At 38.2% G+C, this 15,753-nt stretch overlaps 1 protein-coding gene across 3 annotated transcripts in view; it reads right to left on the bottom strand.

Moving 5' to 3' along the window:
* Positions 1-923: 923 nt before the first annotated feature.
* RHOH (ras homolog family member H) overlaps positions 924-15,753 on the bottom strand; it is a 64,429-nt gene continuing 49,599 nt past the window's right edge. For 2 of the 3 annotated variants that reach the window (XM_073608549.1, XM_073608550.1), the window contains exon 2: positions 924-8,853. In XM_073608549.1, the coding sequence (XP_073464650.1) occupies positions 8,088-8,660 (573 nt within the window). In that variant the 5' untranslated portion in view covers positions 8,661-8,853 and the 3' untranslated portion in view covers positions 924-8,087. Of the gene's footprint in view, positions 8,854-11,787; positions 12,007-15,753 lie in introns of all 3 variants that reach the window. The other variant, XM_073608551.1, reaches the window with a different exon arrangement.

Here is a 15,753-nt window from a genome sequence, read left to right on the forward strand (position 1 = left end):
CGGATTCTGCGAGCCAAGCCTCCTCGTCCAACATCAGTAATGATGTTATGTAATGACCTCACAAATGTGCTCCCGGAAGAATGGTCAAACATTCCCATAGACACACTCCCAAACCTTGTGGACAGCCTTCCCAGAAGAGTTGAAGCTGTTATAGCTGCAAAGTGTGGGCCAACTCAATATAGAACCCTACTGACTAAGACTGGGATGACATTAAAATTCAGTGTGTGTGTGTGTGTGTGTGTGTGTGTATATATATATATACAGTGGAACCTCGGTTTGTGAGTAACGCGGTTAATGAGCGTTTCGCAAAACGATCCACTCTATTTCTAAAAATCCTAACTCGGTTTGCGAGTGTTGTCTCGCAAAACGAGCAGGATTCAGGCCAAAAGCGGTATGCAGTACCGCTTTTGGCCTGAGGTGGGGGGTGCCGGAGCCAAACAGCGCCGATCGTCGGCGTTCAGAAATGCACAGAAAGGCCCGAGAACAGTTTGGCTGACCTCGGCAAACCTCGGAAAGGCTTGTGAACGGAGTCTTTCCGAGGTTTGCCGAGGTCAGCCGAAGTGTGCTCGGGCCTTTTCGTCTGTTTCCGAGGCTCTCCGGCGCCCCCCCGCCTCTAGCCGCATGCAGTATTGCATCCCATTGAAGTCAATGCGGAACTAATTATTTTAGTTTCCATTGACTTCAGTGGGAAAACTCGCTTTGATATGCGAGTACGTTGGATTAGGAGCATACTCCTGGAACGGATTATGCTCGTAATCCAAAATTCCACTATATATATATATATATATATATATATATATATATATATATATTAGTGCCAATTATATAGCTTGAGAACTAAACTTTGCTATTAAGGAGGGGTACATATATTTATTGAAACAGACTGAGACAGACATTTCTATTATAAATAATAGTCAAGTTAAGAGCAGGAAAAATCTGTTTTATTTCTTTAAGGACTTTGTTTTCAATTACCTAAGATCACAAAATAAAATGAAGTGGACAATTTTAAAATACATGAGATTCATTTGGCTTATTTAATAAAATGCTACAGAGAGCACTATGGTGACATGAACCACAGCAACCAATCACACTTGAGGATCTTTCTTTTCTGATAAGAGTACTTTGACTTCCCATACATGAGCAGATCACATGTCTGGGTGATGGAAGACATGTCCGATGGATCACACACAACAGTGACAAATGACAAATATAGTCTTGCACTACCCCAATACTGGAAATATATTATATTATATTGGCTGATACAGTAAAACCTTGGATTGCGAGCATAATTTGTTCTGGAAACATGCTTGTAATCCAAAGCACTTGTATATCAAAGCGAATTTGCCCATAAGAAATAATGGAAACTCAGATGATTCATTCCACAACATTTATTCATAGGTCTTTCAGTTTATAGTCCAAATAAAAAGATTATAGCAATGTGACCAGGTTGTGTAATCGTAAAATATCCATCCACAAATGGAAGCCTCCACAAGGGGATTAGAAGCAAAATCTAGCAGGAGCTACAGAGTATAAAAGAGAAGAGAGGCGCCTCTAAGTGTAGCAATATGGTTACATTTAATGAAGGTATGACATTTACCAACTCACATGGTTGATGATTAAAAGAGGCACATCTAAATATGCAAGCACCTGGGGTAAAGCTGTCCACATAGACCATCCTCCGGACCACCGGCTCTCATCGCTGTCAATCTACAATCGTGACTTGGAAGACTACCCTGCAGTAGAGTGATCCGAAAGTGAGGCTTGAAGCGCTCATGGAGCTCTGCGTGGAAGAGATGACATCGATGGTGATGCGGAGGACGGTCTATGTGGACAGCTTTACCCCGGATGCCTGAATACTTAGATGTGCCTGTTTAAATCATCAACCATGTGAGTTTCTACATGTTGTACCTTCATTAAATATAACCATATTGCTACACTTAGAGGCGCCTCTCCTCTTTTATACTCAGTTGTGACTTGATGCTACTTGTAAATCAAGACATCCCTTGTATATCAAATCAAAATTTATGAAAAAATTTTGTTTGTCTTGCCAAACGCTCTCAAATCAAGTTACTCTCAAACCAAGGTTTTACTTTATTATATATTATATTATATCAGCCAAGTAGAACTTCCTGCCAGGTATCACCCACGATGCAAAATAGCCTTTTTGACAAGTAATAGGGATACTGTATGTGCAATATCCCTGTGCTTCTACAGACATATTTTCTTTACTATAGTGATGGCTTCACTTTAAGCATCCAGGATCTCAATTCCTAAAGGGGGATCTGCTGTGGACTTCCTCTAGTAGGTTGTTCGAGGGAGCTGGAAAGGTGATTGAAGATCCTTTAAAGTGCAACATACCATTACTAAAGAAAATTCTCTAACATAGGAAAAAAACGGTTTCACAATATTCTAGTCCAGACTGTAAAGTCACTTTCTTTATTCATGCTCCCATTGTTGAGTAGACAGCACTAGTAAGACCCCTTTCACACCAAGGCTCTTCAAAAACGCCCTTAAACGCCTTAGCGTTATTACCGCGTTTTTACAGCGTTTTAGGGGCGTTAGCGTTAAAATTAACGCAACGCTGCAAGCGTTTTAACAGCGTTTTTCAAGCATTATTGAAGCATGTGTTATTGATGCTATCTTTCTGCTTGCATGTTTATCCTTTGTGAGATCATTTAAAACAAGCAGTGTCTTGTAAAATAACAAGCAGTGTCTTGTTTTACTTCAAATCTTCATTTTTCTGGGATTAATTCTTTTTTTTGGCACTTTAATTTTGTTTTTTTTGGCACTTTGATGGTCTGTTTAATCATTCTGACCTTCCCACAAGTTCAGTCCTGTTGTTGTAGATGCTCTCCATTCTGCTACGTTTACCTTTTTGTGGGATCATGTGACTTTTCTACAGCTCAGGGCGGATCACAGGCGCTATTCAGGCGTTTTTACAGCGTTTTCAATTCATTTCAATAGAGAGGGGCGTTTTTAAAGTGTTTTTTTCAACGTCCAAAAGCTGCTCCAAAGATGCTGCTTGCAGGGCTTTTCTCAACGCCCCACCAGCGCAACGCCTCAGTGTGAAAGGGTCCATTGAGATGCATGGGGAGCATTTTATGAGCATTTTAATAGCGTCATTTTTAGCGCTAAAACGCTGCAAAACCGCCTTGGTGTGAAAGGGGTCTTAACTAAGTGTTATGAAACCCTTATCTAAATCTCTGACTCTGCATAAGAAATCTGCCTCAAGCTATGAAAGGAAAAAAAAACGCTTTGTATTTGTACACAGCAGATATTTTTTCAAAATAGCTCTAGTGAATTTAGCATTTTGTGTAATTTTGTTTTGCACACTTGGGATCTTGGTAGGGGCCCAGTCCAAATGTTCTATTCCCCATGAGTTTTGCTTTGAAGCTCATTTGACATAGCCAACCCTCAGCTTGGAAGTAGTACATTGTACAGTAGGCACAATTTTGGTATTTACGTAACCTAAAATTGCACAGTGTTGCACCAACATGCTAAAGAGGTAACATGCTAGGGAGGTAATATGTCATTGCCTGTCTAGCACTAGTCATGATATATATGACTGGTGACAGTTAGGAGTGGGATACTTTGGGCCTCTATTCTCAAAATGCCTAAATAATAACTATAATGCACCACACATTCAAACTAATTCTCTAGCCTTCAATTTTCTACTGCATGTTTAACCACTTCATTACCCGGCTATAGTAATATGATGTCCGCAGATGGGATCTCCCATCTTGGGTGGGCGTCATATGACGTCCTCGGCTTCCTGCCAGCATAGGGGGCACACACGCACTCGCCGCGTCACTGCGACTGCTTGTGACAGCAGGAATGTGGATCTGTGTGTATAAACTCTCCTGTCAGAGGAGAGGAGACAGATCATGTGTTCCTAGTATATAGGAACCTCCGATCGGTCTCCTCCCCTAGTAAGTCCCATCCCCCCACAGTTAGAATCACTCCCTAGGTAACACATTTAACCCCTTGATCGCCCCCTAGTGTTAACTCCTTCCCTGCCAGTGACATTTATACAGTAACCAATACCTATTTATAGCACTGATCGCTGTATACATGTCACTGGTCCAAAAATAGTGTCAAAAGTGTCCGATCTGTCCGCCGCAATGTCGCAGTCATGATAAAAATCGCAGATCACCGCCATTACTAGTAAAAAAAAAAAATAATAATAAAAATGCCATAAATCATTAACCTATTTTGTAGGTGCTATAACTTTTGCGCAAACCAATCAATAAACGCTTATTGTGATTTTTTTTTTTTTTTTTACCAAAAATATGTAGAAGAATACCTATCGGCCTAAACTGAGAAAAAAAATTGTTTTTTTTTAACAAAAAAAATTGGGGTATTTATTATAGCAAAAAGTAAAAAATACTGCTTTTTTTTCAAAATTGTTGCTCTTTTTTTTGTTTATATCGCAAAAAATAAAAACAGCAGAGGTGATCAAATACCACCAAAAGAAAGCTCTATTGGTGGAGAAAAAATGATCAAAACTTCATTTGGGTACAGTGTTGCATGACCGCGCAATTGGCATTCAAAATGTGCTGAAAGCTGAAAATTGGCCTGGGCAGGAAGGGGGTGAAAGTGCCTGGTATTGAAGTGGTTAAAAGGTAAGTCTACTTTAATCGAAAAAAAATAGTAAATAAAAAAATATATATTATTGCATTTTGTTTGAATGTTTTTAAAATTAATTTTCCTTTTCAATCTGCAGCACTGTAATTTTTTGTAAAATACAATGCAATATGGCAACCTGGAGGTGTTCTGTACATAGATGGTGTACAGAATGCACCCTCCCTCCTTCATTAATGTAATTTCCTGCTTATGTGATTGGCTTATGCCCTGTACACACGATAGGATTTTCCAATGGAAAATGTGTGATAGGACCTAATTGTGTAGGCTCCATCACACATTTTCCATAGGAATTTCCGACACACAAAGTTTGAGAGCTTGCTATAAAATTTTGCGACAACAAAATCCATTGTCGGAAATTCCGATCGTGTGTACACAAATCTGACGCACAAAGTGTTACGCATGCTCAGAATAAATTAAGAGATGAAAGCTATTGGCTACTGCCCCATTTATAGTCCCGACGTACGTGTTTTACGTCACCATGTTCAGAACGATCAGATTTTCTGACAACTTTGTGTGACCGTGTGTATGCAAGACAAGTTTGAGCCAACATCAGTAGGAAAAAATCCTAGGATTTTGTTGTCGGAATGTCCGATCAATGTCCGACCGTGTGTACAGGGCATTACCGATTTTCCCAGAAGTCTGTACTAGGATACAAGTCAGATTTTGTGCATTTTCTGCAACAAAATTTTTATTTTTGGTGAGATACTCCCAAAGGGAAATCACGTCTAAAGGTATGCAGGCCCAGCAACTTTTCTCATTAGAACCCTGAAAGTGCAGCAGCTGATCACTAATGAAAAAGTCACAGCCATTCAAATTCATTTTGCACATGGACACAGACAAACAGCTATTTCTTCAGAATAAAAAAAGGGAAGAATCTGCAAAAAAGTTTGTTAAAATCATGTACATAGATCACCCAGAGGGGAATGTTTTTTTTATTAACAAAAGTGGAGTTACTCTTTAAATATGATTTGTTACCTTGAAACAGCTTAGTTATGGTATCTTGAAAAACAGTCCCCCTGTAGTTGGCATTTATGATGATATTGTATGTTGCTTAGGTTACTCCAAAGTGCATGTTTGCTCAAACTTTAATGTAAAAAAAGTTTGTAGTATTTGTAATGCTTTATTCATACTCATGCAATCATTTGGACTGCACCATGTCAGATACAAAGGATATAAAAAGTCTACACACCCCTGTTAAAATGTCAGGTTTCTGTGATGTAAAAAAATGATACAAAGATAAATAATTTTAGAACTTTTTCCACCTTTAATTTAACCTATAAACTGTACAACTCAATTGAAAAACAAACTGAAATCTTTTAGGGGGGGGTAAAAAATGTTAAAACTAAAATAACGTGGTTGTATAAGTGTTCACACCCTCTAATAACTGGGGATGTGGCTGTGTTCAGAATTAAGCACGATCAAACTCATGTTAATAGGAGTCAGTACACATCTGCTATCATTTAAAGTGCCTCTGATTAACCCCAAATAAAGTTCAGCTGTTCTAGTAGGCCTTTTTTGACATTTTCTCAGTCGCATCCTACAGCAAAAGCCATGGTCTGCAGAGAGCTTCCAAAGCATCAGAAGGATCTCATTGTTAAAATCTATCAGTCAGGAGAAGGGTACAAAAGAATTTACAAGGCATTAGCTATACCATGGAACACAGTGAAGACAGTCATCATCAAGTGGAGAAAATATGGCACAACAGTGACATTACCAAGAACTGGACGTCCCTCCAAAATTGATGAAAAAAGACGAGAAGAAAACTGGTCAGGGAGGCTGCCAAGAGACCTACAGCAACATTAAAGGAGCTGCAGGAATATCTGGCTGTGTGGTATATGTAACAACAAACTCCCGTATTCTTCATATGTCTGGGCTATGGGGTAGAATGGCAAGACGGAAGCCTTTTCTTACGAAGAAAAACATCCAAGCCTGGCTAAATTTTGCAAAAACATATCTGAAGTCTCCCAAAAGCATGTGGGAAAATGTGTTATGGTCTTATGAAACCAAGGTTGAACTTTTTGGCCATAATTCCAATGATATGTTTGGTGCAAAAACAGCACTGCACATCACCAAAAGAACACCATACCCACAGTGAAGCATGATGGTGGCAACATCATGCTTTGGGGCTGCTTTTCTTCAGCTGGAACAGGGGCCTTAGTCAAGGTAGAGGGAATAATGAACAGTTCCAAATACCAGTCAATATTGGCAAAAAACTTTCAGGCTTCTGCTAGAAAACTGAACATGAAGAGGAACTTCATCTTTCAGCATGACAGCTACCCAAAGCCGACATCCAAATCAACAAAGGAGTGGCTTCACCAGAAGAAGATTAAAGTTTTGGAATGGCCCAGCCAGAGCCCAGACCTGAATCTCATTGAAAATCTATAGGGTGATCTGAAGAGGGCTGTGCACAGGAGATGCCCTCGTAATCTGACAGATTTGGAGTGTTTTTGCAAAGAAGAGTGGGCAAACATTGCCCAGTCAAGATGTGCCATACTGATAGACGTATACCCAAAAAGACTGAGTGCTGTAATCAAATTACAAGGTGCTTCAACAAAGTATTAGTTTAAGGGTGTGCATACTTATGCAACCATAATATTTTATTTTTTTATTTTTACTTCCCTCCACCTAAAAGATTTCAGTTTGTTGTTCAATTGAGTTGTACAGTTTATAGGTCACATTAAAGGTAGAAAAAGTTATGAAATTACTTATTTTTTCTAATTTTTTTACATCACAGAAACCTGACATTTTAACAGGGGTGTGTACACTTTTTATATCCACTGTATGTCCTTCAATAGATGGAAGAAAAATAACTGTTAATTGGTTGAAGTGGTTTGGCGCATATCTGTCTCTAAATAAAATGTGGAACAACAATCCTAAATATTCTTGGAGGTTCAGGCAACATGATTTAGAAATGAATAAACTAGAGGACCTGTGATTAAAAATTATTATTAACAAGTTACAATGCTCTAAAAATTAGTAGCCAGTGTTTAGGTGTTCAAACTATCTCCTCAAACCCAACCGGACTTTGATTAAGAAACATGGTGGAGCTAACTTTTGTCTCACACACTGAAAATTTAATAAATTGTAAAATTATTTTTATATTTTAAAAAACTTGCTATAACCTAGTCTGTTTTTTTCTGATGATATGTATTTTATTTAAATTAATAAATATGCTCTTTACAACATCACACGTTTTGTAATATTTCCTGTTGCACCAGTAAGTTTCTCTGTTTCCATGTTTTAGCATTCTATTCAAGACAGAAAAATGACCATCTTGCCACAGCATCTGTCTGTAAGAAAACTGATCCATATTTGGTGAGGTTAATAAGTTCCAGATTTCACAATGTCATGAGGACGTTGCTGAAGGAGAGCTGCACAGGTGGCATTTTATATGCTACTATATACAGTACACAGCAGAGGAAATGTATTCTGTCACAAGGAACTCAAATGATTTTGCACTCATTGACAGAGAATCGTTTCCGTCTTGCTCTTTTCTTGGCCTGGTTGATTGCTGTCCGCACAGCACATTCAAACACTTGTTGTACTCCTCGGTTGCCAAGAGCTGAGCACTCTAAATATCCTTTGGCTCGAACGTCTTGTGCTAACTGCTTACCATCCTCAGGGCTGATGCAGGGGACACGCATGTTATTCATTTCCCTTTGGTCAGTCTGAGTGGCCACAACCAGCACAGGGATATGGGGCAGATGTTGCTTGACCTCCGCTATCCACTTGTGCCTTATGTTCAGAAATGAGGTATGGTTGCTAACAGAGAAGCACAGTAAGACAATGTCTGCATGCTGGAACGAAATTGGGCGGATGCTCTTAAAAGCGTCATTGCCTGATGTGTCCCAAAGGCCAAGACTGATCTGGTTCCCGTCCATGAAAACATCCACCCCTGTATTCTCATAGACTGTTGGCTTGTAGGAGTCTGGAAATGTCTCAGAGGTGAAGCGAACAAGAAGTGCTGTCTTCCCAACAGCGGAATCGCCCACCAGAACACATTTGATGGCATTCATCTTCCTACACAGTTTACAGTTCAGCAGCTGACTGCTACCAGTGGCTCAGCTCCAATAGAGTCCCATGGAGGCTTGAAGGGCTGAGCACTGACAAAAGAGTAATAGTGTCTTTGCAGTGTTTTTATAAAAACATGTCAGTGTTTATTACGAAGGTCACTTCTTTTTATTGCATCCCAGCTGCAGGCTCTGTGTTCTGTAGGGAAAAAAAAATGATTACTCATTTATATTAAATTCTTTAAACTTTGCTGGCAGAACATAACTGGTGTATATTATAAACTATAACTGTTTTTACAAATTAATGAGTTTGTTAATGTATTCACACAGGGAATTTCACAGTTTTTGTATTAATCATAACTAACACACTGACTTTATTAAATTGATAAATACAGTAAGCAATGCACAATATATTATTAATATTCATTTATACACCAAATTAAATAACCAGCCAATCAAATGAATTTTCTTTCATTAGTCTGACTACACTAAAGCTGATTGTTGCTAGAGGTAACCAGTGAAAAACGATATTCTTGGTACTGTATGAAATAAATGTTACTGAGACTTAAGATACGCTAAACACAAGAGTCGCACCTTGTGACTATTCCTGGTTGGCAATCAGCAGCCAAACTATATACCTGTAAACTATAGTATAGTCAGCCTAACATCAACAGTATGTAAACTATTGGAAGAAATGATAAGGGACCATATAAGAGTCTGCTGATGAAAATAGTATCATTAGTAGTAAAAAACATAATGTTATGAAGAACCGTTTTTTGCCAGATCAACCTTTCATCATTCTATGAGGGGGTGAGCTGTAATTTGGATAAAGGAAGGCCTGTGATAGTCATAGCGTATCTAAAAATCACATTTGATACAGTAATTTACAATCTAAGGTCTCTTGGCATTAATGGTATTGTATGTACCCAGAGAGAAAACTGGTTGCAGAAGCGCGTCCAGAGAGTAGTGATAAATGACTTATTTTCAGAATGGTCTAAAGTTGTGAGCAGGGCTCTGTCCTGGGACCAATTCTGTTTAACTTGTTCATAAGCAATATAGAGGTCAGAATAAATAGTTCAATTTCAGTGTTTGCTGATGATACAATGCTAAACAGGGCAATCACTTTACAACAGGATAAAACAGGACACTTTACAACAGGACAAATGTCCTTGAACTGGATAGGGTCCAGAGAAGGGCAACAAAGCTAATAAGGGGACTGGAGGACCTCAGTTTTGAGGAACAACTACAAACATTACGCTTATTCTCCCTGGAGAAAATACGCCTAAGAGGAGATATGATTTCTATGTACAAATCTTTCAATGGGGACTGTATCATTGGGAGATAGATACTTAATGCTAGGTCTCTAAAACAGGCACATGGCCATACAATGAAGTTGGACGAGAAGCAGTTCAGAAGCTCATTGGAGAACAGGACTATGTCTTATTTCCCAAAATTTTTGATAATGTCTTTTTGCCTTCCATATGTACTTTCTGAAATAATCATATTAGTGCAGGTGAAAGGTTGCATGGAGGTAGATCGACCACTGATGACAACAGCAAGAAATTCCATAATTCACATACTACCAAATCACTAGACTTGCCACAACTTTTAAACTAAACAGTACCGGGTTTTGGCATGCATGCAGTGAAAATGTACTCCCTTCACTCATTCCCTACAGAATAGGCTTTTTCACATATTGCAGACATTATCAACATTCTGGAAGCTAATTTGATGTCTGTACCTGTTATTTTTCCTTGCAAGGTCACACCTTCCAAATCGGTGGATTACACTAATTAGGAAAAATCCGTAAGGCCTTAAATACTTATATTGGACCCCATTTACTAAAACTCATGCGCATTCCCAGAATATTTACTATGTGGCAATAATCTGTGCACTCACCACAATGTACCTTAGGTGAATTTACCAAAAAATGTGGTTTGCATTGAAGTGTACAATCCAGCATCTAAACATACATCAGCTAAGCAGTTGGACACCTAAAGTTTTTGGTTCTAACTACTGTTACGAATTTTACATGTGCATCTCCTGAAGAAACAAAACTTCATAGAACTTCATGCTGCTTGCTTCAGGCAAATTTAATTGCTTAGTGAACTTGTCACATTCATTTTTATGATTTTTTTTTTTTTAACTTTAGTCCAACAAAATGTTCACAAATGCATTCCCCTGTGCACCTTATCAGAGCAAAGGGCACAAAATATAATTAATTGGATGTTCAATGTGAACAGCTATTTAGGACCACACTGTAAGCATTGAACATCAGTGTTCAATATTCTTCCTGAGTTCAAGAAACACGTTTACAATGTGAGCATACATCCATATGTTCATGTGAGCCCACAATGCAAGAATACTTTGGGGTTGATTTACTAAAGGCAAATAGATGGTGCACTTCACAAGTGCAGTTGCACTAATTTTCCCCAGAGCTTAGTAAATGTGTTGAAGCTTTACTTTGTAAATAATACCCAATGAGGTGCAAGGGAAAAAAAACAGCATTTGTTTCTGTTTTCACATGTTTAGATGAAGGAAATCAGCAGAGCTTTGCCACATCAAGCTCTGGGAAAAATTAGTGCAACTGCGCTTGCTAAGTGCAGAGTCTAAATCAACCCCTATAGAAATCTGTCCCTTCTCCTTTTCATTTCCCTGTCTGTTCTATTATTTTACACCATCCTTCAATGTGCACTGTGGAAACTATATGTATATATATATATATATATATATATATATATATATATATATACTAAATTAACTACATATAATTATTGTATGTAATTCTTAGTATAGTAGAAAGTATAGTAGAATATTCAGCACAAAGAAAGTTGGCCATAAGACAAATACAGTTATTGGATGCAGCAAGTAAATAGTTTTGTGAGAAAAGTTATTTTTATATGCTGTCTAAATCTACTAGACATTTTGTAGCATATACATCTGATGGACTGCTAATATATTCAGAAAAAAACATTTATTATAAATACAATCAAATGTAACCTATGCTAAAAATAAAAATGTATGCGCATTATCAAGCTGAACTCTAGGTAGATTTAAAAGACAAAAATGAATGCAGATCTATAATCACTGATACAGCATTAAACATATTTTGAAATGCAAGTCGTGTGCGTACCTGAATTTGATCTGATATCAGCCTCTTAAAGTCCTTGCACAGCAATTATGGAGTGTGAGAGGAAATAATAGCACAGGGAGCCAACCAGTTCATGTGATGACACAAAGCATGCCAATAGGAAGAGATACCAGAGTCACAATAAGCTTATTTTCTTTTCACTGTCCAGTGGCGGGGTCTGAGGAAATGGGTTGATGATGCTGCCCATCAGACTGAGGACATCTAGCCACAGAAAAAAATTACTGTTGGGGAAATCTCTAGATTCAAGCTAAATATTGTAATAAAAGCTTTTTTTTTAATGGGCTATTCATTTCTATTGCGTTCTTTTTGGTTGAAGTTTTGCTTTAGCTATCATCCTGTGCTTCTCTCTACTGATTAAAAGCTGATTAAAAATCTTTGTGCATGTTAGCTATTACTAACTATAACTAGATAATTGTATTTAACTTATCTATATATATATGGGGGAAACATCTGTACAATCCAGACCCTTACAAGATACCATTGTAATTAAAAAATATTTAATTAAAATATTATTTACCTTCCTTCACTAAAATAGCAAAATAAATTAATTAGACGTAGACAACCATTATCATTTTTTCACTAATATTGGGAAGTATCCTATGTATCATTAAATTAATGTAGCATACTGCTGTAGGGTTGACAACAGTCTACACATCTTGCAGCTATATACAGCCAAGATCTAGCAAATGTAATGCAATCGTGAAAAATGTCTACGGACTTATAACACCTACTAGGAACACAGTCCTTAATTAATAATCATACTTCTGATTTTCATGATACTTTATACATATATAAAATTATACTTTATACATATTTCATACCTACTTTTTTCAATACTGCTTTATGCAAAAAAGCTCCTTACTTATTCTTCAAGCTGTATTAGGTTTATACCACTTTTGGTAGGTTAGAAATAACAAATTGTTTTTTCCATAGTGAGCATATCAAGTAAATATTACAAACTGGGGTTGACCTACTAAAGAAACGGGAATGTTCACTGAGCTTAGGGGTTGATTAGCTAAAACTGGGGAGTGCAAAATCTAGTGCAGCTCTGCAAAGTAACCAGATTCCAGGATACGCTTAATTAAACACAGCTGAACCAGATTTTGTACTCTCCAGTTTTAGTAAATCAACCCCTTAGTGAATAAAGTAAAGCTTCAATAAACCAATAGTACCATTGCACATCCTTTGATATTTAGCGTGAATACCAGGTACTTTGGGGTCCCCCTGCCCCAAAGCATCCACCCCCCCCCCATGTTGAGGGCATGTGGCTTGGTACAGTTCAGGAGTGGTGGGGGGGGGGGCACTCGCTCGTCCCCACCCCCTTTCCTGAGCTGCCGGGCTGTGTGCTTGGATAAGGGTCTGGTATGGATTTTGGGAGGACCCCCATGCCGTTTTATCCGCATGGGGATTTCCCTTAAAATCCATACTAGACTGAAGGGCCTGGTATGCTCTTGGAGTGGGAACCCAAGCCGTTTTTTTTTTTTTTTAATTTGGCGTGGAGTGCAAGATCATCAGAGCACAAGTCGCATGCCAAAGTTGGATCAGTCAAGACGGCGATCCGACTTTGATCCGACTTCATTGATATTCAATGAGCTGAAGTAAGATCAAAGTTGGACCAAAGTAGTGCAGGGAGCATTTTCAAAATCGGACCGACTTGTGTCGACCAGTTAAGACGGCTCCCATAGGGAAACATTAATTTTCACAGGTCATGCAAGATGAGCTCCCAATGTCGGAGCGTTTGTCGTACCAGTGTGAACCCAGCCTAATAGACATTTAAAAAAACTTTATGTATGCTGTAATCCCCAGTTTGAGTTTCTTGATCTATATATAGGAAAATGAGTGTTATAAGGGAATTCCCAACACATGTAACATACATTATCAGTTAGATTGACACTGAACAAAGGCCTAGCTATCGTAATAATAAATATACTTCGGCAAGTTTTGACATATAATATGCACAATATAATAACCGACTTTGCCAAGGTGGTCCTATGCTTTGCTAAGCCCTACCTTTACTGAAAACACAAAAGATCCATATGTATAGTGTGTGCTGTATTACATTTATATACTTAATTTATTACTTTAGATGGGCACTAATGAGAAAATCTGAGAGCAGTTGGAGACGAAAAGGATAGTGTGGCTGGTCATTTAATCACATATTACAATATGTTAAAACAAAGTCAGTATAGTGCGTGAATTTCTATGACCTTCATACACACTCGTGTGTGTATATATATGAAGTTAAAAGCCATTAGACATGAGAAAACTGGCGTATGACTGTAACGTTTTTACAAATGCTCATGCAGATGATTATTATAATAAATTGCAGAGATCTCATATTTGGTAGCTGCACATAGTCACGAGACAGTGATGTGCCAGCCACTGACATTTACAAACATATTTAAAGCCCAAATCATTTCAAAAGAGAGGAGAGAGTTGCTTGTGGATCAGCTCTGCTATATCCCAAATCCCACTGATGCACACATTTTATAGGTTTATAACTGGACATACACTGGTAGAATATTGAACAAACGTTCCTGCAAACATTTATACAAAAAAATCTTAAAACATTCAAAGACTTGACAAATGTCATTTGAAAGTACTTCAGAATTTCATTTGCTTTTAACATTCAATTTTGAAATGAAACATTCAACTTTCCTGAACGAAAAACACCTACACTGTAATACAGGCCATAGATGATGTGATTTTCTTTCCTGCAACCACGACTTATAGGAAAGAAAATCACTCAATTCCCCCATCAACACAGTCAGTGTTGATGGGGGAATCCCTCCCACGGAGCTATTATGTTCCCAGCCGGGGGCGGTGTGCACAGGGAGCCGACCCTGCTGGTAGAATCTTGGCCCTGCTGCACTGGTTGAGAGTTGAACCATCTATAGCCAGCTTTAGAAATTCTTTCATTCCAGAAAAAAAAAATTCCATCCTACGTCTTCGAATTTTCTCATCACTGAAGTTGAAAGCGAATGTTGATTTGACCTCACTAATAATTAGAAAATCTAACAAAATACATTTTGAATGAAATTCTACTAGCATATAGCCACCTTAAGCTATAAAACCTGCACCAGTTGTAATATACATGGGTGTCCATTCCTGTCCTGTTCTGTTCCGTTCCCCAATACCTCCAGTCAAACTTTCTCCAGGCTTCTGCAACACCCCCCTCACCCCCCAAGCACATGCAACCCCCACACCACCAGACTGGTGATTATCCCCCTGTGACTGCTGTTTATCTACACACTTCATGACTGATGAGGACCCACCTACTTTACATCTACACACGTTTTAACACACCAGACAAAACCTTATTTTAATTCTAAAATTCAAACGTTTTTCTGACAAACCGCACAGCAATTTTCAGTTTTTATTTATTTTTAGTCACTTGGAGATTGATCGCTATGGGCAACAACTCCATTTTTGTGTTCATTTTCTTTTCTTTTGTTCACTTTTCCATCAACATGCAATAACAACAAATTCAAGTAACCGTTTATAGACTTCAAATTGGTATGATTGCAATAATTAAGAGGGCCTAGTGCGTGAGCTCTTGTTACCATATAAGAAGAACAATACATATCGGAGCAGAGGCTCATGTCTATTCCAACAACACATTGGGGGTTATTTACAAAAGGCAAATCCACTTTGCACTACAAGTGCAAAGTGCACTTGAAATTGCACTGAAAGTGCACTTGGAAGTGCAGTCGCTGTAAATCTGAGGGGTAAATCTGAAATGAGGGGAAGCTCTGCTGATTTTATCATCCAATCATGTGCAAGCTAAAATGCTGTTTTTTTATTTTCCTTGCATATCCCCCTCTGATCTACAGTGACTGCACTTGCAGTGCAAAGTGGATTTGCCTTTCGTAAATAATCCCCATGGGGTTTGTTTTCTCAAATTTGACTGTAAAAGTGGAAATACACTTAAGGCCCCTTTCACACTTG

This window comes from Aquarana catesbeiana, linkage group LG01, assembly GCF_042186555.1.
Source record: "Aquarana catesbeiana isolate 2022-GZ linkage group LG01, ASM4218655v1, whole genome shotgun sequence".
Classification (NCBI taxonomy): domain Eukaryota; kingdom Metazoa; phylum Chordata; class Amphibia; order Anura; family Ranidae; genus Aquarana; species Aquarana catesbeiana.